This window comes from Centruroides vittatus, unplaced genomic scaffold (genome assembly GCF_030686945.1).
Source record: "Centruroides vittatus isolate TY-2023 unplaced genomic scaffold, ASM3068694v2 contig_388, whole genome shotgun sequence".
Classification (NCBI taxonomy): Eukaryota; Metazoa; Arthropoda; class Arachnida; order Scorpiones; family Buthidae; genus Centruroides; species Centruroides vittatus.
Window position 1 is genome coordinate 1575065 of NW_027122204.1, and position 24851 is coordinate 1599915.

The 24851-nt window shown below is 27.7% G+C and overlaps 2 protein-coding genes across 4 annotated transcripts in view; one reads left to right on the top strand and one right to left on the bottom strand.

Moving 5' to 3' along the window:
• The window catches only part of LOC136975792 (DNA-binding protein P3A2-like), a 32287-nt gene extending 27506 nt beyond the window's left edge, over positions 1 to 4781 (top strand). For 2 of the 3 annotated variants that reach the window (XM_067270913.1, XM_067270914.1), the window contains 4 exons: positions 47 to 253; positions 649 to 807; positions 903 to 1095; positions 4041 to 4781. In XM_067270913.1, coding sequence (XP_067127014.1) covers positions 47 to 253; positions 649 to 807; positions 903 to 1095; positions 4041 to 4258 — 777 coding nt within the window. In that variant the 3' untranslated portion in view covers positions 4259 to 4781. The remainder of the gene's footprint in view (positions 1 to 46; positions 254 to 648; positions 808 to 902; positions 1096 to 4040) is intronic. The other variant, XM_067270915.1, reaches the window with a different exon arrangement.
• Positions 4782 to 5035: 254 nt separating this feature from the next.
• On the bottom strand, positions 5036 to 24703 carry LOC136975794 (ubiquitin-conjugating enzyme E2 N). The gene is made up of 5 exons (XM_067270917.1): positions 24590 to 24703; positions 9024 to 9125; positions 6738 to 6882; positions 6526 to 6666; positions 5036 to 6454 (listed from the first exon to the last, which is right to left on the bottom strand). The coding sequence occupies exons 1-5, from the start codon at positions 24617 to 24619 to the stop codon at positions 6417 to 6419; spliced, it is 456 nt and encodes a 151-aa protein (XP_067127018.1). The 5' UTR covers positions 24620 to 24703; the 3' UTR covers positions 5036 to 6416.
• Between the last annotated feature and the right edge of the window lie 148 nt (positions 24704 to 24851).

A 24851-nucleotide genomic window follows, 5' to 3' on the forward strand; every position in this document is an offset into this window, starting at 1 on the left:
TTTTATATTATATTATTTTACAATATTTTTATTTTCATTTTTGCAGGTCTCTTGGACTCATGCACTTCGAGAAATAGTTATTAACTGTTATAAATATCATGGTCGGGAAGATTTGTTACCTGCTTTTACCGAAGACGATGATAAAGATAAGGTGAAGGCTGCCATACATGCTCGAGGCATAACAACATCTGGTGCATGTGGAACTGCTTCTTCTGTTGCTGTTGATAGTGCACTAGCTGCTGGAGCCCAGAGTGTAAGTCAGCTAGTCCGTTCCACAATATATTTATTGTGATTGAACTTGTCCCATTACAAAACACTTTGAAACAAAATTTCATCAGCATTACAAAGAAGCAAAATCATCCATGTTTTTGGGTGTTTGTTCTGTTGCATCAAATGTTTAGTTAGTCTCCAGTTTTTTCTGTTGCTTTCTTTCCAAATCCCAGTCTTGTTTTCCTTTCTGAATAATTATTAAAAATTCTTTCCTTTTAGTTTTTAAATTTCAGCTTTCCCTTAAATTTCAAAAATATTTTTATCTAAAACCTTTTGATTCATAAATCCTAATTTTAAAAATATATAATTGTATTTATTTATTATAATTATTATTTATGAGTACTTTTAAGATTTTAATTTAAAATATATTATTTTTAGGCATTATATGCCCAACCAATAGCAACACATTATGCACCAACTGTAGTACAAACAATAAATAATCCTGATGGAACTGTATCCATAATCCACATGGATCCAAATAGTGCTGTTGTTACATTATCGGATGGCACACAAGCACAAGTTCGAACAGTCAGTGCAGTAAGTAGAGATCAAATTTATTAAATACATTTTGAAATATTTTTGATAAAACTCTCTAACAGTTATGTCAATACAAATTTTTAAAATTATTTTAGATTCAGAACTCGCCAACAGATGCCGAAGTAGCTTCTCAGCAGGTTTCTGGAGGTCAACAAATCACTCCAATCAGTGCTGTTAATGTTGATTTAAACGGCGAAGCGGCTGCACAAGCAGTAGCAACACTTGCCGAAGCAACACTAAATCATGACGGTCAGATAATTCTTACAGGAGAAGATGGTACTCAAAGTGGTATGTTAAATTTTTTTATAGTAATGAATTTTCATACAGTATTTCAAATTTAATCTATAAGGTGTTAGGGTTTGCTTATTAGTATAGAAAATAGTCTTTGTTTGACCATTTCTTTCTTTTGATACATGTAAAAACATTATTTTTAACTTGAAAATAAAATTAAATACAATAAGGTAACCATGCCACTGTAACTTTTTATTTTATAATTGAAATTATATTATTTTAAGAATATACAGTATTTAAAAATATTACTTTCCTGGCTGTATTTATACAACAGAGGGAAAGTATGGCAATTGGTCAAAAATGATATACACACAACCACTGAATCTGAACAATATATCATATTAACTGCAATTGTAAATAGAATTGTTCTGTTGATTCTACCATTCCATTAACTTGAGAGCATTTAGTGTAATTCAGGATGTTATATTCTATTTTCAATGCAATATTTTTCAAATTGATGTGTGTGAAACAAGATCTCTGATCACTTATCATCCTTTCTGGTAACCCAAAATTGTTCACAAAATCTGTTTTTTTTATATTTTTTTTCAGAACATGAAAGGGAGAGATGCTTTTCACTGCTATTAGATGAACAAATCTTGTGTTTCCTCTTAATGTGATTTTTTGGAACTGTTCATAAAAAGTTCTAGATGGAATTAACAGTTTTGGCATCTTTATTTTATTAATTTACCAAATAACAAAAAATACATAAAAAATTAATTTGTTTAATTAAAATGAAAACAACAAAAATCTTAACATAACTAAAAAATTAATTAACAAGTGAGAGAAGGGAAAACAACAATCAAGCAAATGTTGTTATTAGTTAGTTTATCATTTGTAACCTTGTGAGTTATTGTTCTCTGGACACCCACAATTACTATTGTTTCTCTGAGTTTTGGTCGCCTTCAATCTTTTGTGAAGTAAATGCTGTGAAAGTGACATCTAAATGAAAGAAAGTGGTTGCTACAATGGAGAAGTTAGAAATTAGAAATATATAAACTATTATTTATGTCGATGAATTTTCCAGATTTTTGGTCATCCAAATCGAGCTTGGTCCTTTGAGCCGAATAAACTATATAAACCTGGAGATTCATAATATACTTAAAATGATTATCATCATTCAGATAATTTTAATAACCAATCATTTTAAATTATATGTAAATATTTTGTAAGCTGCAATATGGTTGAATTTATGGATAATTAATAAATCTTATAATTATGTTAAACAGTTAAATGGAACTGGATGCTTTTCATTTTTAAGTTCAGTCTTCTTTCTAAGTGCTAAAATAATAATTTAAATTAGTGTTTATTGACAATTTGTGGAAATAGTCAGTTAGCTAAGGAATGACTGAACAGAATCTAATCATTATTATTATTATTAGTAAGAACATTCCAAACAAATATGTATTAATGATGTTCATTAACATAAATTACAAAAACTTAGTCATACGGTTCTTTTGTTATTCTTTCTGGATCAAAATCATAAACATGCAAATTAATAACTTTAGACACATTCAAGTTATTAAGAAATGAAGTTACATAGAAGTAACATTTTTACATATAAAAATTACAATTGTATTATGTGAAAAAGAAATCATAAATTTTTCCAAAAAGTTGTACACATTGATTCACAAAATCTCATTTTAATCTTTGTTTTATAGTACAGTCTGTCCGCGAGGAGTCGGTGCTATAGCATTTATTACATTTCCCCCATAGTAAGTGAATCTAACTTACCCCTGTTTAGAGGACACCATTTTTTATCTTTTTTTCTTGTGTTAAATGAGAATTTAATTTTGGAAACTGGTAATTTTTTGTAGGTTCTAAATAATCTAATATCTTCAAGTGGCAAAAAGGAAAACTAGAGGGACTAGTTGGTTGTGCACAGACTTCCATATAATATTGAATATTCTTTTTGGTAATCTTTGTATCCTGGTAAAATGGATACACACACGAGCGTAAAAAAATTAAGACAGGTCGTGAACATTATTAGAGTGGTTAGTCTTTGTGGACCTTTTTTTGTAATTAATAACTTCTATATCAAAATTTTGCAAACAGTAAACAATATGGTCTATTCTGACTTACATCATGTATGATTATTATTATTTGAAACATTTAATTATATGGATCTATTATGGTGTAAGACAAGTGAAGGATTGATTTACAAAATCTTTATGGATATAAAAATTTCATATAAATCTTGAAATTTTCGAAACATTGGAAATTTATCCAACAAAATTTCATGAAATCCTGGCATTCATAAACATTGAGGGTGTAGTGTATTTGTTAATGCATTACTATTAAGAGTTCCTTAAGTAATAATTTTTGCAAAATTTTACTTTGTGATGTTTCTAAAACTACCATTTCTTAGAAAAGATTTGAATTTCCAACTAAATAAAATAAAGATCCATAATTTGATTTCAGTTATGATGTGAGTTGGGTCTTGGATTCACAAGCCATGTGAAATTTTCCAGATTTTCTTCACTTTTCTTACACCTAAATAGGCCCAGCTTTCCATAGAAAGTCCTTCCGGTAAGAATCCTGTTGGCAGATCACCCAAACAATGCATCGTCTTCCATCAATCCGAAACAGATAGTGTTTGGCATCTATTAGGTAAATGCCAAAGAGCATGGAATAAAGTTGTGTATGTAATGCGTTGTTAAGATTATCTAACAAAATTCTAGATTCCTTGTGTCCTCAGCATTAAATTTGTTATTACGCAATAGCTTTATTCAATTGAACAAGAAAAAAATTTTATAAACCTAACTATTGTTCTGTACAGAAAACTCTTAACACATTAAACCAACCAGTGATATGCCTAAGTATAAAATTTATTAACTATAGATTCTATTCCCAAAGTTTAAATAATTGACATAAAATTTATAATTAACTTTAGATTAAGTTTTCAAAAAAACATTTGTTTAAATGAATTTTTTTTTCTTTTGTAGCATTTCCTGTGTCTGGTATGGTAACAATACCAGTTTCGATGTATCAGACCGTCGTGACAAATATTTCTCAGCTTAGCGAAGCCCAGGCGCACGGAATGCAAGTGACCATGGCTCCCATCGTCACGGAAGGAGAATCGGGCACCAACGCCACGGAGGGAGTCGAAGTGTTGACGGTGGCGGCCACCTCGTCGTCGACGAGGACAAGCGAACAGAGCTAGGGAGAGACGAACACGATTTGTATATAATATTGTGTAACTTCCCATCATTCTCGTGTACAGGTTTTCATCATATTATCCGCAGGTTATTCTCTCGGCCATCATCTGTCGTTATTTCAGAATGTATCGGTGTGCATTACAGGAAAAAAAAAATCGATGCACTAATTCCATTCAACTGTGGTTTCATGTTTATAATAGCATGCCAAGGATCATCACGTGTTTGCATGTTAGATGTTGTCCACAAGTTGATCAAAACAAATCGGCATTAAATTAGTAATAGATGTCCCAAAGATCTGAATTTTATTAGCATTACAGGCATGTTAAGTCGTACCATACTGTGCTTGTAAAGCTCCGAAAAATATTGGCCAAATGCTCAATGACAGTGTACAGTGATCTGTGTACAAACTTGTGATTTTTGTGAAATAGATAAATATTTTAAATCTCAACTTATCCTCTTAAAACAAACTAGAAATTTTAAACTAGTCAAGTATCCAAAAAAATAAATAAAGGACCTATTAAAATGCCACCCCATCCGATAAATTTGATTTCAAAAGTTTTAAAAGTTTACATTCGTCACAGCGTATTTTCATAGTGTACTGTTATTTATACATAAGAGAGGTGTTTCCGACTACAGTATTGTATCGTTAATTTATGGAAAGATCTTCTCCTAAAAAATCAAAAACAAATTCTTTTTTTTTTTTTATGTTTTAAAATAAAATTTCAAAACAGTTCTGGATGCAGGAGTTAATATTTGTGATTCTTGATTAAATGAAAAAGCAGTGAATTTTTAAATTTTTATTGGAATAACTGATACTTTTTAACAATGGTTCATAAGCTTTTAAATTATATTACACTTCCAACAGTAGAAACTGAATATCTGCAACATTATATAATTTCAAACACATCAGATTTGTATACTTTTACAGAGTTTGTTTGTTTGCTATTTTACATCGAGCTTCTTGCATTTTGAAACGCTTTAGTGTTTCCTTCCTTTAAATTATTTCGTATCGGTCGTCAAAAAACAAACTGCCGATAATAATAATTAAATAATAATAATAATAATAATAATAAAAGGATTTCCGAAAGATACTTTTAATCAAAAAAATAATAAAAGGTTCCACAGAGATGTAGAATTAAAATAAAGTGTTAAACCAGAATATATAATATTTTTACCTGTTTATATTTCGAACACACAATGTACTATTATACGATCCTTAAACGTATTTTTTATCAGCAATCTGTTAGGGTGAATTTTGTAATATTTCACAGACACACAACACAAATTAATGAAACAAGATTTTGAAGTCTTTAATTTACACACTCAATTCGTAAAATTATAAAAAAAACTGTAAAATTTTCCATCTTGCACCAAGAGACGATCAAAGAAATACAATTCGTCGTCACTGGCAGTTCTACATTTAGACGTGATGCACAGCATGCGGCCCTGTGAATTAAACTGTAATGACCATATTTTTTTATATATATAATTATCGTCGGCACAGTTCAGGCACAATTTGCAAGCTAATTTTTCGGATGAATTTTGGAAATTTTTTTTTTACACAGGAATGATTTTTGCTGGTCATAGAGTGAATAGTTGCCAATTTTAAAGAGAAGTGTTTTATCACACAAGCTGGTGACAGAAACAGGAATGATGTGACTAGAAACATTTGTGACATCTTGAAAACGAGCTACATATAGATGAACCCCAAGAAACGAGACAAATAAAACAACAACAAAAAAAAAGGCTTGTTTAATAGGTTAAGTTACTTGCAATGTACACCTTATCGAGGGACCGGGTAAAAAATTTTTTCGTCTTTATACAAGAAAATTTAATTTGAGAAAAACTATGAATTATAATTTAGGTATGTGATGAATTGTTTTTTTTTTTTTTTTTTTTTTGATTTGATCAAATTTTATCCTAGGTCAGATGAATAAATCTTACAGTTTACTGAAAAGAATTTTCCGTACAAACATTTTATTTACAGAACATGGTGGGAACAAAGCAGTAGATTTCAGAAACAAGGGGTCCACAAAACCTAAAGCTAGCAGTCAGGTGACCAGGACAATTTACATCATTAATTGATGCTGCCTGAGTGTCTATGGCCAGCAAATGAACCATGACCCCATGACCTCCCAAAGAGTGTTCTTAACCTAAAAATCTTCAAGGATTCATTGCGTATAAGCGTGTCCATTCTCGGGCTATAAAGTGCATCAAGAATTAGAACAAATTAATTACTACAATAAAGACCGCTCTTATCGTCATACGTTACCGGTTCTAATAGCTTCGGCTTCGTTTATTTTCCACTGTTCTGCTACGTCGTTTGCTAACGGATCGTCTGGATTGGGAGCACTCAGTAGTGCCTGAATAGAGAGCAATACTGTTCGGATTTGAAGTGCGGGACTCCATTTATCTGCAATTAGTAACGACCGGTCTTAATTATCGTGAAGTTTACGACGCTTACGAACGGATAAAAAGGGTTACCTTTCAAAATATCTAGACATATTCGACCTAGTTTATCGATATTAGGATGATATATTTTGGTCATAAAGCGAACTTTAGGAGCAGACATCGGATACTCTTCTGGCAGAAATAATTCCAATTTAAAAACACCGCCTTCGAACGGAGACTGAAACAGAGTTTATCAATTATTTTCAAAGTAAGATTAATATAAAAGACTAAACTACAATAAATTTTCAGTTTAAATATTCAACGTTCTTAAACTTCATAATCATCAGATATTCTAATAGATATGAAATTAAATAATACGATCAAATTACTAATCAAACGATCAAGCCTGATTCATTATTGAGCCACATTTTGGCTAATAAAATATCTTTAGTCCAAATACATCATATCTGTACAAGTGAATAAGTCACTATCTTGTATTAAATTTAATAAGTACAGTTAAGTTAATCTATACTACTATATAAACAGAGAACATATTTTTTGTTTTTTCAAACTAACTGCGAAATCTACTGAACCAATCATTACCAAATCTTAACTAGAATCTTTAAGATCCCTGGAATGTTTACCACTAATCAAATATACAGATTTTTTATAAAAATTTCATAAAAATGTGATAGATGATACGGGAATGTCAAGGTCTGCAGGATGCCACACGTGCGCTCTTACCGCCCGCAGCCACTCACTACTAGTGTGTAGTTTGAGAATCACCCACTAGGTGATGAAGCTTCACTTTTCGCTCTTCCACAAGAGTTGGAGAGTTCAGGCTAAAATGTAGGCTAGATGTTGAAGGCTATCCTGGAATCAAAAGAGATACAACACTTGGCGAGTTTACACTATTCATCCTAATCAGGGCAAATGTTTTCACCTGAGGATAACATAATAAATCTAGACTGACCTGTTATTGGGGGCTAGTGATTGATCACCCAAAAATAATGAACAATTGGTTCAAATTTTAAGTTCTATATGTATATAAGAGTAGGTGAAGCCGCGACGGGGGATGCTAGTTTAGAATATTCTAAACTAGAAGGAAAGACGAATCAAAAACAGGACTCAAACTCTTAACTGCCACTTACTGAGCGCATTTTCATTGACAATTATGCTACTCAGACCTCTTTAAATTAGTCCGTAAATAGATATTATTTAGAAGCTACTAATCGACGAATCCAGCTCGATTAGTAATGCGATTCGGGCTCAGTTACCAATACGACAGTCAAAATTACTTCAGAACAAATTTGATGATTTAGATATTTTACAATATTAAAAAAAATTCATTTGAATCCATTTTCAAATGTAGTTTCACAGATTAATTAAGATTTAAAATTTGTTAAACAGACAACAGATTAGAAAAAAGCCCTAAGTATAAAACACCAGATGACACATCATCACATCCGAACAAGTACATTTAAACAATTATAACCATCCACAAAACGAGTTTTTGTTATCAATGAATTCATTCAAAGAACTTCCTTTCCAAATAAAATTCTATGAACCATACAAATTCAACACAAATGTTATTACAAATTTGTGAAACGGAAACTTGACATCATCCTAAACTTTCAAAGAATAACCTAAAATGCTAGTTTATTAATAGAAGAGAACATTTTTTATATCATCATTTCTTAGAATTAATTAAAAACTTTTTGCATTAGAATTAATTCTTCTTTAGTACAGACGAATGTAATCTGGATGTAAAAATGAATTAGCCCGAGATGGAAGAGTCTACATCAGATGAACGGGATGGAGGAAATGTGGATTTGACTTCTCTGCTTTTTTTTTACATATTTAAAACGTTTTATACTATCTTCATCATAAATAATTTTATCTCAACTAATCACATCTCCTTTCATCCAGACATAGACCCTCAACTCTTTCACTGCAGAGACTATAGTAGCAGATAACAAGATAAATTAGCACATCTGCTACCAATAAAGCTGTATTCATCAACTGTACTACAGAACTAATTTTTCTTCATCAGAAATTTAGTTTATTCTTGGAATTTAAATATAATTAAACTTTAAGTTAAGGGAAACTAATTTTTTTTTATCAAACTTGTTAAAAAATTAATTAATACAAATTTGTGGACAAAATTTCTTTGAAATGTGATGCATCATCATCATCGTGTTTTTTTTTTAAAGATTTAAACCAATCCAAAATATTTATCATCATCATCATCATATCATTTTTCTTTACTGCCTGAAAATATTCTTTGATTAATAAACTATAATTGCATATGTAATAGAAAGTATTTTGATGTTAGCCAAAATGCATTTAAACAAGTAACTAAAAATATTAAAAGTTTACCTCTTGTGGTCCAGTGACAACAACATGGAAATACCTAGCATTATTTTCATCTGGAATGGCACTTATACCAGGTACTGGTTCAGCCATTAATCTTTGTGTTTCCTGGGGGGAAAAAACACAATATAAAATAACATTATAAGCATTCCCGAAATCTGAAGAACAAAATTATAATATTAAAATAATATAAATTTGCATTTCTGCAAACTACAAAGAAAAATCAAGATTTTTACATTTCCTAATTCTAATCTTGTCTGAATATAAAACATTAAAAATTACAAATAAGAAGAAAAAGTATATTTTACATAAATTTCAGTAACTAAAATTATTAAACATTTATTAATTGCCAATTACAAAAGTAGTATGAGTAATTACAGTTAAATGGAAGATATTTTAACATTTCTGACCAAATAATTTCAATTTTAATCTATTTATAGAAAGCTAAAAGAAATATGCCAAATCTCTGTATTTGTTCTCTTCCAATAAATATAAGAGTAACAGTTAATCCATGTAAACAGGCATTTTATTTTCATGTTTACAGTGTTTCACAATGTCCACATTTTTAAACGTATTCATTTATGAGTGCAGAGTAAGGGTATGGATGATCTGCGACCAATACAAAATCAGTCAAAACTACCATAAGATCAACATTTTAACAGTGGGATTTCGTGTCTGTATATCTAAGGATGAAATTTACTAGATATGAAGTGCGGGGGCTTGGGGACCATCAAAAATTGGATTACGGGAGTTTAGGGTAGGATCCCGCCACCAGGTGTGTTGTCACCTAACACTATTGAAAACGGGGGAAATGACGGTCATCCTATTCGTCTTTTCCTTCTAATGTTGAGAGATTTATGACAATTGGTCATTTTTTATTCTAATTTGTTTCTCTTAATTATTTTTAATTGGTATTGCTAAAAATTTAGAAGGAGGGGTCCCTAGATTCAGAAAAATAGGCAAAATTCCTTTACAACATTGCTTAATAAACATAAACAATCCTGGTGTCACATTCACACACACACATCTTTGAGAAGTGGGTGCAAAGGGCATCTTGTCTACCATCTAACAATTGTCTGATGAATTCAAACAAAAAAAAGGGGATATAAAATACATAGTTTAAAATACAATAAAATTTCTAACTTATTATTTAAAGAGAACACATTATTAGCTAAAAATTAAAATAATAATGATAATGTTCATAATAATTCATGAATATATATACAGGTATATAACAACAACCAAAATTTGGAGAAAATGGTGGGCCTAACACATTTTATAAGTGAAAAAGAATTACATAATGATTTGCATTTATGATTTTACACATATTACTGTCATAGTAGTGCAAATGGACTTGTGTTTACTATCAATGTAGCATTTTGCTACAGCCACATTCATAGTGAGAACATTGCCATATTAAAGTAGGAAAGTTAAAACAGTGCTGTAACTTTGTGAAAGTGTATTGTAATATCTTTAAATAACTGTATTTAAATTGTGATCAATACGCAAGATAATTGCATATGTAACTTATTTTGCAGACAGTGATTGCAATTCAACTATCATCTGCACAGTAGTAGTTTTTGTAGGAAAATTGCTCAAAACATTCAAAAATAAATAAATAACTAACTTTCAACAATGACTTTAAATGATTAAAATAATTTTTAGCCAATTTATGGCAACTAATTACGTATTTAATCCTATAGCCTCTATTGCATTTGAATACATCGTATTTGTCACTGTTCAACATTTCTCAACAGTGCAAAGCTGTACAGGAAATGATATATTGGTCTGATGAGCAGCTTTCAAAACATAAATATAGCATACAAAGGTTAATGTGCAACTGACAATAATATATTCCCAAACAGATCAGAAATATGTAACATATTTCTATACAAATAAGAGCATGCTCTTATATGTAATAAATCACTTAGTTTTGTTTCTGAAACATCTCCTGCTTTGCTTATGAGTCTACCTTGCATACAAAAACATCCTTTTGTGTGTGCCAGCTTACTGTGGCTAATAAGAGCACTGCACTTCTCTGTCAATGTAAATTACCTGTAAAGGTACCAATACAACAACTGTTCAGTGACTTCTCTGTGATAACCAACGTTAAAAACAGAAAGCAAAAATAAAAAATTCTTTTTAAAAATGGCAAGATCTTTTAGGTATAAGGGTGGATCAATAAATAACTGGCCATGCAGTTGTTTTCGGCTGGTTATTTATTGATCCATCCTTGCACCTTGTAGACTATATTGCCGATTTTGCCCCGTCTATAAGAGCTCTTATAAGTATAGTAGTACAATATTAACAACATATATAGATGAAAATGTAAGCACAAAAATCTATGAAACTTATATATGTTTTTTTAACATTTCAATTCAGTTTTTGGAGTTTTTAGAAGCACTAACTTATAATATCATTTATAATACAGAAATCAAACATTTTTATCATTTTTACTTTATTATATTATCTTAAATATGTTCTTATTTCTTCTTTAATTTCTTTAAATCAATTATTAAGATATCTTATCGTAACAATTTGTTTATCATCATCACTCTAGTTATACTATAATAAACTATAATATAAACTACATATGTTATAGTTTATTATATTTATCCAAAAATCTACATTCTTGCCAAAACAAATTTAAACTTCATTTTTTCTTTATCGAAGCATAGCATGAAGTATCCAATAAAAAATATAATTGGCTTTCTAGAAATCTAATTAAATATTTTCAGAGAATTATATTCATTTTTAGAACTTATAAATTATAATTATTTTATGAGATTATATAACTACCACCTGAAACACCATCAAATCTGCAATTAATTTTACAATATTTAAATAACGAACTCACAAATAATCAGAAAAAACCATAATTATTTAAAGTGAATGTGAAAGTGTATGTAATGTTTCATTTCAACACAAAATAAAAAAAATTATTTTTTCACTTTTTACAATAAAGTGTAATAGTTTTAAATGATTTATCACCCAACAAAAATTTACGTTTCATAAACAATTACTACAAAATTTTTACTAGACTATAGTGAATTTTTTTCAATTTAAATTTATCTAGTATTTACGATTTCTAATGATACTTTTACTACAGTCAGTTTATATAATAGATAACATATCAATATGATTTAGAAACATTTTCACTAGTATCGGTCTAGAATCTGCCTACCTAAGCCGTCCGTAAAGCGCTTTTTAATTAACTCAAAAATATTAAAAATCTGTACTTAAGACAATTCAAAATGTATCTGTATCGACATAAACACTTGTGTAAGTCATTTCCATTTGTTAATTTTAAAATTTAAAACATAATTCATATGCTAATGATTTTTTCCGACGAATTTATAAATTGCTACCGACACGTTTTTCAATTTTTTTCCATAAAAATTCTTTTGAATAAATAATTTAAATAGTTTCTATACATATTTATATTTAATTATAAAAAACAATTTTAACAATATATAAATAAAAAAAATATTTAAAAGTAGTGAAATTCTTTTACACAGCTGTTATTTTTCATTTCCAGCCTTTACAGACCTATTTATAATCAATATTTACTTAGCTTATATTCACCTAACTGAAGTTTCAGTAATTATATATTTTACTAGAATTTAAGTCGTGGCAAAATGCCAGATAACTTTTTTTATCTAGGCAATTTTTACTATTCAAATTTCTTCTGTAACTGATTGTATCATGATTATTTTATACTTATTCATGCATGTAAATTTCAGTATTTCACATCAAACAGTACTTTAATTTTACAAATATTCAGTCTACATTAACAAGATTTAAACTTTAATAATTCTTTTATACAGCAAATACTATTAAAATTCTGTACAATGATTTATGAACAAGAAGATTAATCTCTTTCATATCATCATATAAAAACATTCTTACAAGAAAATATGTTGCATTAAAATAATATTTTAATAAACCCAGATTTTAAAAAATAAAAATTACATTTTAACAGGAATTTTATTTGCATATTCGTCCACTTGATACACGCATTTTACTGGCGTATACAGTAAAATCGCACTCACGTGGTTGCCTTTGGTATACAATTTCTAGCCACATAACCGAGATGGCCATCTTGGTGGGGTTACGAGAAAATTGATATACAGAACTGTAATTAGCGTACTGTACTGAATCCTGCTAAAAGTTTAACAGAGGTTATAAAAGTCAACAAAAATATAATAAAATTTACACTTGGACTCTTTTTAATGTTTAGCACTTACAACTTTTATTTCTTTTGCTCATTAAAATTAACTTCACTGCATTTTTCTCTAAATATCTTATATAAATATTTAGTCATAACCATTTAAATTCAGAAATAAAGGCTCCATTATTAAAGCAAACAACAAATTAGACTAAATTATAGATGTCATTAGTTATAATTTAGTAATTTTATTTAGTTTTTGATAAGATAGTTTAAATCTCATACCCTGAAACTCTATCTTAATCGTTATCAAAATTTATCATAATTGCAATCAATGGCATTAAACTAAATTTGTTTCTTTAATTTCATTATATAAACTTGCTCATACAGGAACTGATTAGTATGATTTGGAATGATGCATTTTATAGAGTGGAAAATCTGAATTAGAGAAGTCACCAGTTTTTATTTCAAGATCAACTGCATTTTAAAAATAGCCATCAGTGAGTTGTATAACTTTCTCGGAAAAAGAATTTAAAATTGTGACATCAACTGTTATCATATTTTATTAAAAAAACGCATTATGTATTATACTATTAATTATTATAAAGTGATTTTTTTTTGCATTTCTAGACGTTTAAGGTCCCAAGTCAAAAAATGTAAAAATCTTGGGTCTTGTTTTTGACTGGTCACCATACTTTCTCTGTTATATAAATAAGATTTAAAACCTGAAGATGAAACAGAATCATTTAACTGCACAAGTCAGACTTCTACATAACTTTATGTAATAATGTTTACTATTCTATAAAACTTTTCTAATTTTTACAATATAAAATTGTTTTCCTATATATATTTTTCTATTTTAATCCAAATAAATTATAAAAAAAGACTTTAAAGTTTATTTTATTAATAATTAAATGCCTCAAATATATAATTATCACAAGAACTTATACTGGAATTATCTTAAACAAAATAAACACCACCTTTAACCATCCAGTTAAACATTTTTCATTGCTGGATGGTTAAAGGTGTTATTTATTTTATATATAATTATCTAAATATATAAAATTACTTGTCCTGACTGACTGATTCATTTAGGTTCAGCGGTTTGCTCTGGGCCATCGCCCAGAGCAAATCGCTGAACCTAAAGAGGTGAAATTTGGTACACGTTAGGGTATGTCATGAAAGTGCACACTAAGAAGGGATTTTTCAAAATTCCCCTGCGGGGGGATAGGGAGAGCATTAACCTGAAGAATGGCTTCTACTGTACTATTTTAGATACGATTTTTTGTTTTCAACTATATTTAGTCTTCATTGAGTACTTAGGCATATTAAATCGATAGCATTTCAGACGTTATAAAAATTTATATATATTTTGATTTTTTAACCAAATGTTCGAACCATTTTAAATTCAAATTTGTTATTGCATATTGGTTCGGTTATAGAACAACTGTAAACGTTCCAGAAAATTGATCAAATTGAATACAGTTTATTTGATTCTCAGCGGTAGGTGTTATATAACAATTACTATGGTTGTTGAAATACTGAATATAAATGGTGTTTTCTTGCAAAATCCATGAGGGCGAGTTGCAGGTAACTGCTAGTTATTTATATAAATAAAAAATAGAAGTTCTAGTATTAATTTATGAAAAAAAAATAGAACATCAAAAACTAAATAGTTACATATTCCTATTTAAATAAATAAACATTTAGTTTAATAATTATTTATTTAATTCTACTATGTAAAAACCTTGCTCATTACTACAAATAAACTGATAATTGCTAGAATTTAAAATATACTTATTAAACACCGATTTGAATAATGTGTATAGAATTTTTCAAACTTGTTTGCTATAAAATATCTACCAATATATATATTATAAATAAAAACTTATTTATATAGGCAAATCATATTCTTGATATTTTTACAAACGAATCGCTATCATTGTAAGAGAGAAAATTTAAATACAATTTAAATAACTTGGACATTCTTTTCTACAAAACATGATCAAAAATCAGAATTTATATAACATGTTTGAAAGTTGCACTGAGCGACTAAATCATTATTGGCTTTTATATTCTGAGACATGAATTATTTGACTTTAAAAATCAATATCTGCTGTAAAATCTAACATTCCAAAATAAGAATGTTTGGCATTTATCTAGTTTTGGTTATATTATAATCTTATAAAGCTTCAAGGTATATGTAATATCTTAATTTATTTTTTTTTTATTTGATTACAAATATATAATTGAAATTATAATTTGTAGTCAGGTTAGATATTTATGAATTTGTTTATGTTTATTATTATATTATTCAATACTTTTATAATCAAAAATAAATTCCTATAGCAACCTGAATCAATAAATTGATTGTAAAACTAGTCAGTAAAATACAAATCTTTTAATTCCAACCTTCAAATAGAATATAAATCAGAATTTAAAAGTAAAATTACATCTACAATAATGTATACAATACAAAATATCATTCAAATAGTTTATTTGAAAATTAAACAATAAAATAGTTAATACGCAGTTTCAATTCAATGTATTTACCGTCAAATTTATTCTAGGAAATTCCTCTGCCTATTTTAACTAAACATATTATTCAATAACTTCCTCTGTACAGAAAATTCTGGGTCAAATCTTCAGTTTAAACTTCTTAAAGAAGAGATTTAAATGTAAGGTAGTGCAATTAGTCTTAAAAAGTTTTTATACAACAGCAACTTCTACTGAAAGAGGCTATTAAGTATATATTTATTATTGAATTTAAATATTGCTGAATTGTAAAATTTAATTTAATGAATACTGCAAAAATTACAAAAATGATAAATTATTAGTTATAATCATAATCATATTTTACTTTGTTCTTCACTAAAAACAGAATAAATAATGTTTTATAAAAAAATAAACTGTGTCACATCTGTGTGTCTTTATAGATAGAAATGATTTTGAGAATTAATATTAAGAATCAATTAAAATATACCAATAACAATTATTTACCTAGATAGAGATAATTATGAATAGAAATTATTATAGACAAATAGTAAATTCTGAGCATATGAAATTTTCAGAACTGAATTATTTTACAAATATTATTTTTTATATTATATGTAAATTTCAGTATGTTTTCAAGTTAACAGACTAGTATAATGTTACAATGTAACGTATTCTCTCTTACAGCATTAAAATCGATGTTTCATTCAAAAAATTGCAAATACTTTTGATAGTTTACAACTATCCACTTCAGGCTGACTCAAGTTGAGTCTAATCAAATCAATCTGAACAGGATAGTCTTAAACTATCAAAAGTACTTGCAATTTTTGAACGAAATGTTGGTGTTAATGCCTTAAGACAGAATATGTTACATTGTAACATCACACTAGATCATTATTTAGTGTGAAGCACAATTAACTCTACTAGTTTACAGACTACATGGAATCAAAGAAAATTAAAAAAAAATGCTATATAATATATAGAAATCAACATTTATTAATGGATAAAATGTTTTTGAGGGCTTTCTTGTCTCAACAGATCCTCTATGCATTCGAACTGAGCAAGAATGACAAAAAAATTCATTTCAATGATTAAATGAAATTCAACTCCTGTATGTTATGTACTGTTTTCATATTTTTCCTTGTTTCAATACATTTTTATTGCAGTACATACAAAATTCACATTATGAGTGATTTTATACATGTAATTTAACAGATACTCCACAAAATTCTATTGAAATTTTCATTCCTATTAAAACTTAAATAATTATATTCTCTATACTTTTCTTCTCTCTTTTTTTAGACTTTTCGTATAAATGATTTATTATTTATTGTTTTTTATAGTAAATCAAATTAATAAAAATCCACTTGCAATGTTAAACAGTAAAAATTTTTAAGAAAAGCAATACACAAAAGCACCCTCATCTAAATTAACTAAACTGTATCAAGAACTTAGAACAAAGAATATTCTTAAATATACCAGATTTTAATATTCAGATGTTTAAACTTATTATACATTTGCATTGTATCTTATGCAACAAACTATTGGGCAAACTAATTAAATGGTATAAATAATTCAAAAGGACTTTATAGTTCTTAAACAAATAAAAATGTAGGCCATAAATTATTTTAATACATATAGACAAGCAGTTAACACATAATTGAGGTTAAAGAGATTGGCTAATAGTAAGCAAATTGAGAATACTAACAATTTCATGTAGGAAATTTACAGAATTATCCAATATCTTTAAGAGCTCATCAAGTTTACCACATTAATAAAAATATGGGTCAAGAATTTTAAGATTTAGTAATGAGAAAAAATACGAGAGATCGTGTGTATTTTTCTTTTCTTTTTTCGCTAATATTTACAGCCTAGTGACCACACATTTTATGCACCATTATCCTTTTTGGTTGATTACCTCCTTTGATATTTGTGGAAGTTACTAGGATTAACATGCTTGAAGTAACAATCAAGTGTATGAGTTGCTTTTATCAGAATGGAAGAATAAGCAAAGAATATCAGAAAGAAAATGTATATTGAAGAAAACAGAAGAATCATAATGAGTAATTCAGCAGACAAATGGACAGTTATTCATGTCAAGGAGTAAATACATCATAATGAAATGTATATTGACATGTGATACAAGTAAGCCCATTGTGTTAAACTGGCCATCTTTTGTGTTCAAATTTATGTTGTTATCAATTAAAAGCCCTGTTAATTGTTTTAGTCACTTGTTTTATTTATGAAGTTCACATCACTATTACTATTATTTTGAGCTATCCTAGAAACCTCTTTTCAATCCAGCTGTCTGCTTGTTTTGAAACTAGTCACCTGTTCATAATTATACAGCATAATTTTACTATTAAGGATATCATATTTTTGCTTGAAAGCCTTTAAATTTCTGAATGCAGGAAATGTAAGAAATTTTTGGTAAACATATGAAATATTTGAATTCTCTAAATATTGTGCTTTATATTTTTAATAATAAAAATTATAAATATGAAAAACTAGCTATGAATAAAGACAGATCACAGTAAACTTGTGAATAATAATATAGGCAAATAACCATTAAAAAACCAAATTTTAATAACACTAAAAACCTAGTATCCAGTGGAGAAGTTCAGAGGTGCTAACATTTTTGCCCATGTCGAACAGGCATCATCAGGCAAACTAATCCCCCAGCTGCTGAATATTTAATTGATATATTGTTATAAAATTGAATCAATTAAATACGATTCAATTTTATAACAATGTAATATTTCAGCACTTGCAATTTTACTAACAGTTCAATTATTAGCAATTTAACAATAGAAAATTACTGTATCAGTTTGTTTCTATGTTATATTCTATGAAGTTCTATCTTTTCTACTCTTCACTGAGTAGTTTTTAATATAAAAATCTATTCCATTACAAGCAATTCTGTTTGTTGACATGTCATTCAATAATATTTTTCTGAATGTGTTTATATCCAGTAAGACAAATGTTAGCTCTGCAGTGGGCAGCAAATGCAGTAGATGCATGTCAATGTCAACTTTTTAGCCATCACTTAGAATTTTATTAGAAAGAGCTTTTTACTATTTACATAAAAATGTCATCTAAATTTTATTTATGCACTTCTAATTGGTCCCAAGAAAAGGAAAGGTTGAATAAAGATCTAACAATCACTTTCTGTGAAAAAGGTTCGTTAAACTTCTCATAAAGTGCAGATGATGTAAATAAATGAGATAGTAAGGTCCTTCAAGAGCTATAGTACAATGAAATAAACAAGAGCTGTAAATATTCAAAAATAAATGAAAAAATTGGCAATATTCAAATCCTATAGCCAGAAACTATTTAATAGGGTAAAAGTTACAATAATTATAAAGAATTTTCATATTTACTATATTTCTATTTACATATTAACAATTTTTGACTTGAATTATATCATCATATATTTTTTCCACGAAAAATATTGCATACAGAAAATATTCCAATTCGACAATCTATATCATCAAATACATATCTCATAGGAAAATAACTGATAATTATTTTGTTGCATATATAAGAGTAATAGAATGATAATACACACTCTTTAAAAGCAATCCCGAAAGCAATAAAGAAATACAAGATGCCCATTCAATTTCCATATAAGATCTCATATTTCAAGGCATGCTAATAAGAATTTTCCTACCCTCATGATCATTAAGTATTGAATTATATTTTTCATGCAGAATTAAGCTAATGGTTTGCTGTTTGAAACTATTTATTAGCATTTGTCTTTACCATTTTGCTTAGATATTCCTGAGATATATATTTATTGATATATCAAATTAAACAATTATAACTATCAGATTAAAATAATTTTTCAATCTATAAAGCAAAGAATAATAGTAACAAAAAAATTATTGAGTTCATAATGGATTTAAATTCTAGTAAATCATAACAGTATAAAACAGTTCAGAAAAATGAACTGAAGTAAATCAAGATTGAAAAAGGAAACTTTAAAATTGAAATAGTAATTAGGTAGGGTTCCTTTGTAATGCATAAGTTACTGCAAAGAGACATTATATTGATGGATGTTTATTAAGATGTAATCAAACAAAGATTTATAAATAAAAAATGTGTATTAGTGGTGTAGCAACAAAATTAGGAATGTGTGATAAAAAGTTTATTAAAAAGTATAAGCATTCCCTTATATAGTCAAAGTCTTAAGTTAATTTTCTGAAAATATATGCAGTTATTATTGATTTAATAAATAAAATAATATTGATAACTTATATCAATTGATACCTACAGCTGGGCACATAACCATATTTTCACTGCATCTCTGCTTCCTATTATGTTTATAAATAAGACAAGATATTGTTATAGTTTGTTATGCTTCTACTATTATAATAATGAAACACTGATATTTATCATAATTCTTTGAATTCAACTTCAATTTATAATGAGCATAAAAAGTGATCTCAAACAATTTTGATAAAAACTGTTGAAGTAAAATAAGGAAATTATTACTGCTATGCATTTATTCAAATTTTATCATAAACATTTTAAATCTGAAAACACACACATATATAGGTTATTTATTATTTTTACATGGTATGTATAGATCTTGATAAAACCAAGTTATAAATAAGAAAGGACCAGAAATTATTTCTGTCAAAGAATGTTTAGTGAAAAGATTGTATTGTAGTCAAACCAGTATATTACATTGCATCTAAATAATAATAATAAAATTATTCTAAATATATAAAACAGAATTAGTTTGTACATAAGTGTTTGGAATTTTATAATGTAATAAATGTATTCACTACTTTTACTTTTTGATAATGTCAATGATGATGACACATGATCTTGTTATTTTTGATAACATTACATATTAAAAAATTGTAACGAACTATAGACTGGTTCAAATCACAAAAAATGTTTTCAGATTATCTTTAATGCAATTCCTATAAATTTCAACCTTTATATCATTTTGTTTCCAGGAAATGCACACATACATTAGAATTATAACTTTTCTATCTGATCTAAAGCAAGGGTCACCAAACTGTTTTGACTGTTGATCCTTCCAAGGGTTCCTTGATCTTTATTGGCCTTTCTTTTTTGCTAATACTACAGTATTAATAATAATAATAGTAAATAAATATAGTGAACCAGTATTAATTCACAAACCTTTTTCATACAAAAAAATCTACTTAGTGAGCATATTTATAGCATTCTAAACTGTTGTATATATAACCCATTTGATTAATAACTCAATTGATTCCAAAAACAGCCTTTTTGAACCTTGGGAGTTAATACCATTTTGGAGACCCTGATCTAAAATGTACTCAAATTCAAAAAGTTTAATTTATCTTTCTGAAATAAATAATCATCAAATTTAAACTTTGTCAGATAGTTTTAATTATATTATTTAAATTAATAAACAGTATTTTAAGTAAGATTTTTTTCTATATTATAAAATTTGTATAAGAACTATTAAATCAATGTCTAAAATAGCTAAATAATTTCATGGTATTATTTTCAATGCATAATTTTCCAATTAACTATTTTACATAATTTACATCAGCATGCATAAAATTTATTATAAAACTTCTTATTATAAAATATTACAAAATGACCAACTAATAAAACTTATCAGATGATATTTTCCATATCAAATGATAAAAATATTTCAAAATTTACAAACAATACATTCTATCATTATACTGCAGCTTTTTGCAATGGTATGCGATTAAAAAATCATTTATTTCTTTATTTCTCGTAAATTTACTTCTTAATATACTTGTTTATTAATTTTAAGAATTCTATTTCTCTTATTACTTAGATAAGATTCAATTCTTCAAGATCAAATCATTATCAATGTTTTGTGTTATAATGTTTTTAACAAGTCCATTGGCATCAGCTTGCAGTTTATTTTCTTCTAAGAATTTATATGAAGATCAAAGTACAAACAAAATCACTGATTGGAATAAAGATGACAATAAAAATGTTTCCCCACTTTAACATGATTTATTTCCCACTTAATACATATAATAATATGTATTAAAAAGTTCAATCTAGAATCAATATTTACTTTATAATCTTCAAAGTATTTTTTGTATAATAAATATTTTTTTATAGAATATTTTTCTTTAAAAATTCTAAATATCTTTTTTCATTTTATTTTAATATCTTTTTAAAACTGATATTTAATAAAACATATATGTCATAAATATATATATATATGTAGTCATGAATTCTCACTCTGCATTATTATTATTATTATTAGTATTAAATCCAAATAATGATTAATGGTCAGTAGTAAATCTGATTTAAAATTCATTTGCAATTAAACTAAAACACAGAAGCAAAATGTCATCTACAAAATCATTTATTATATAAATTATTGTAGAGTAAGACAGCAAGTGAAATATAAAGACAGTAATTATTATTATATAGTCTATATGTTATCTGTGAAAGTTATAAAAAAAAAATTAGAATAAAAACTGTAAAAAAATGCTCTGTTGTTTATAATTTGTGTGTGAAATAAAATTTAACAGATTTACTTAATTTTATGTTATGATAAAACGAACTATACTTGTACAAATACCAACTCTAAACCATCTAATGCAGTGAAACTTTATTCAAATGTTTTCAATCGTCTTAAATGATAGAATCATCTTTCTAGAATGTATTTGAATTAGTGTTCTATAATTCTAGAAAAACTGTTTGGCATTCATTATTGTAGAATGTAATTTTTCCCAAAGATGATCATTTAAGATGATTAAAAACATGAGTAAAGAAAGTTTTCTGCATTAGATGGTTTGAGTTTGTATATGATAAAATTTTTTCTAGTTTTGAAAAAATTCACTAGTCCATAATAAATAGAAAATTTGCAGAAATTATCATTTCATTCTGTTAAAATATCAGAGCTCAGCCACATGTGTAACGCTAAAGTGCCAATATCTTCAACACCAATGAACCAATTTGAAAGAAATTTAAAATATTTAGTGTTTGTGATGAGAACTATGGAAAGCCTTAAATTTTGAAAAAATTTATTGGATCATTCTGGAATTACACAATACCAAATTCAACATTTTTTTCACTAGATTTATGAGAGAAGTTTTAGCAACATCAAACTACCAGAAAATCTAGGAGTCTGCAAATGCTTAATAGCTCTTTCGAGAGATGATCACCTCTTTTGTGGTACTTTTGAAGGTTTTATTAAACATTTATTATTGAGTATTTATAATATTATAGCCCATTTTTTAAATATTAACATTTCATTGGCTAATTGGGTGACATGATGTTTTGCAATTACTTTTAATCCATTAATTAATACTTTCACCATGAATTCACCCCCTTATTAATTAGTAAACCCTCTGCCCGATCAGCACCAGATTTTTCACACTTATTCTCTGGGACACTGAGAAAAATCTGCAAGCTATCACACGATTGTCAGACGAATATAGAGTTAACATGAAAACTATTCTCTTACGAAGTTATTGATGACTGGAAAATACTTGAAATCCCATTAAAAAAAACTGGTGAAACCGGGTTGTAAAGGTAAGCTCGGCAAAAATATATAAATGAAAGAAACTTTTGAAATTTGTGACATAAAGAATAGTGTAAGCAGAATTGACAGTAAGACTCAACATGTGAATAAAGTGAACATTATATAAACTACAACTGCAGGAAATTTTGGATGAAGCAACATCATGATAATAAATTGAAAAAATAAGCATCGTCACAGAAAAAGGCTTCAAGCTTTACTTTGCACATTAAAGTTGTCGCACCTACATTAATTTGGTTGAACATTAGAACATCTTCGAGCAGTATCAGCTAAGAAAGCTAGCTACGAAGTAAAACTCGAAACCTTTTTCTGCGACGACGCTCATTTTTCCGATTTATCTTCAAGATGACATTGCATCATCCAAAACATCCTGTAGAGATGCTTTATTCACAAGTTGAGTCTTGCTGTAAAATCTGCTCACACTATTCTTACGTCACAAGTTTCAAAACTTTCCTTCATTTAGATATTTTTGCTGAGCTTTTACAACCCGGTTTCACCAGTTTTTTACGAGATTTTACAATAATTTATACCAGTAATAATAAGTTCGTTTAAATTTCTTGCATGTGTACATATAAAATGTTAAAATATCCACTGCCAATTTTTTAGTTTTTTAAACGAACATATCGGCTTGCCAAGTTTTAGAAAACCGAAATTAATTATTAATGATCCATGAAAAATTATATATCGGATCAATTTTAATCTAAAAGTGCATCGTAGCAAATAAAGAAACCATCCGTTTCATAACAGGCGTTTAAAATTACCGGGTTCGGTAATTAAATTTTGCATTTTTAATTACATTGTCAGAAAAATAATCGAAGAACGTAAACCTTTACGTTTATGTTCTTCAATTATTTTTGTTCAGTTTTACCAATTGTTCAATTTTAATTGTTCGTGTAATTTTTCCACGAACAATTAAAATTCTAAATTTATATGCAAGTGTTTTAAAGCAAGTATTTAGAAAATTTATTTTATAACTAATTGGAAACTGTTAAAGTGCACTTAAAATACATTTAATTAATGGAGTTTTCTCTAATTTGATTTGTACTAAATTGAAGTTAGAGGTTAGAACGTGTGTAATATTCGGTATATATGATTTTTCCTTTGGGTCGATGAATAAAGGCTCGGGATTATGACGCTTTGTTAAGAGTGTAGAATCTGTACTCGGATCTCGTTTAATTTATCGTACGAAATGAGATTCTGGAAAGCAAACGGAACCGAATGACTATTATAATTTTCCCAATCGTACAGGGTTATTTCCTGTTGGTTACGAATTAGGCTTAAATCATGCGGCATACACCTATAATTAACTGTGTTTTTAGTAGAATTACCGAATTATCGCGTGTAAATTTACGTTAAAGTCGTTTGCCATCTTACTTTGATAATTCTCCTCGGTAATCCGGTCATTCTGTTGCCAAACTGACGTAATTCCGAGCCAACAAAGAAGACCAACGCTGATCAACAACGTTAATGGCCGACGACCAATCAAAGGTATAACGCCTCCTCGCGGATTTTTTAGAATTTTTAATGTAAAATTATTTTTATTTTAATAATATTAAACTTGTTCAAATATTTTATTTATTCGAAAGAAATTTTGTAAAAAATATATATACATATTTTTAAATAGTTCTTGAAATGA

What these genes read in the sequence shown, in the direction of transcription:
- LOC136975794 (XM_067270917.1), bottom strand. Translation starts at nt 24,619, where the DNA reads ATGACCGGATTACCGAGGAGAATTATCAAA. An exon ending in TTGTCACTGGACCACAAGAG is followed by an intron (nt 6,883 to 9,023) that starts GTAAACTTTTAA and finishes ACTCTGTTTCAG; the next exon opens with TCTCCGTTCGAAGGCGGTGT. An exon ending in ATGTCTAGATATTTTGAAAG is followed by an intron (nt 6,667 to 6,737) that starts GTAACCCTTTTT and finishes TACTAATTGCAG; the next exon opens with ATAAATGGAGTCCCGCACTT.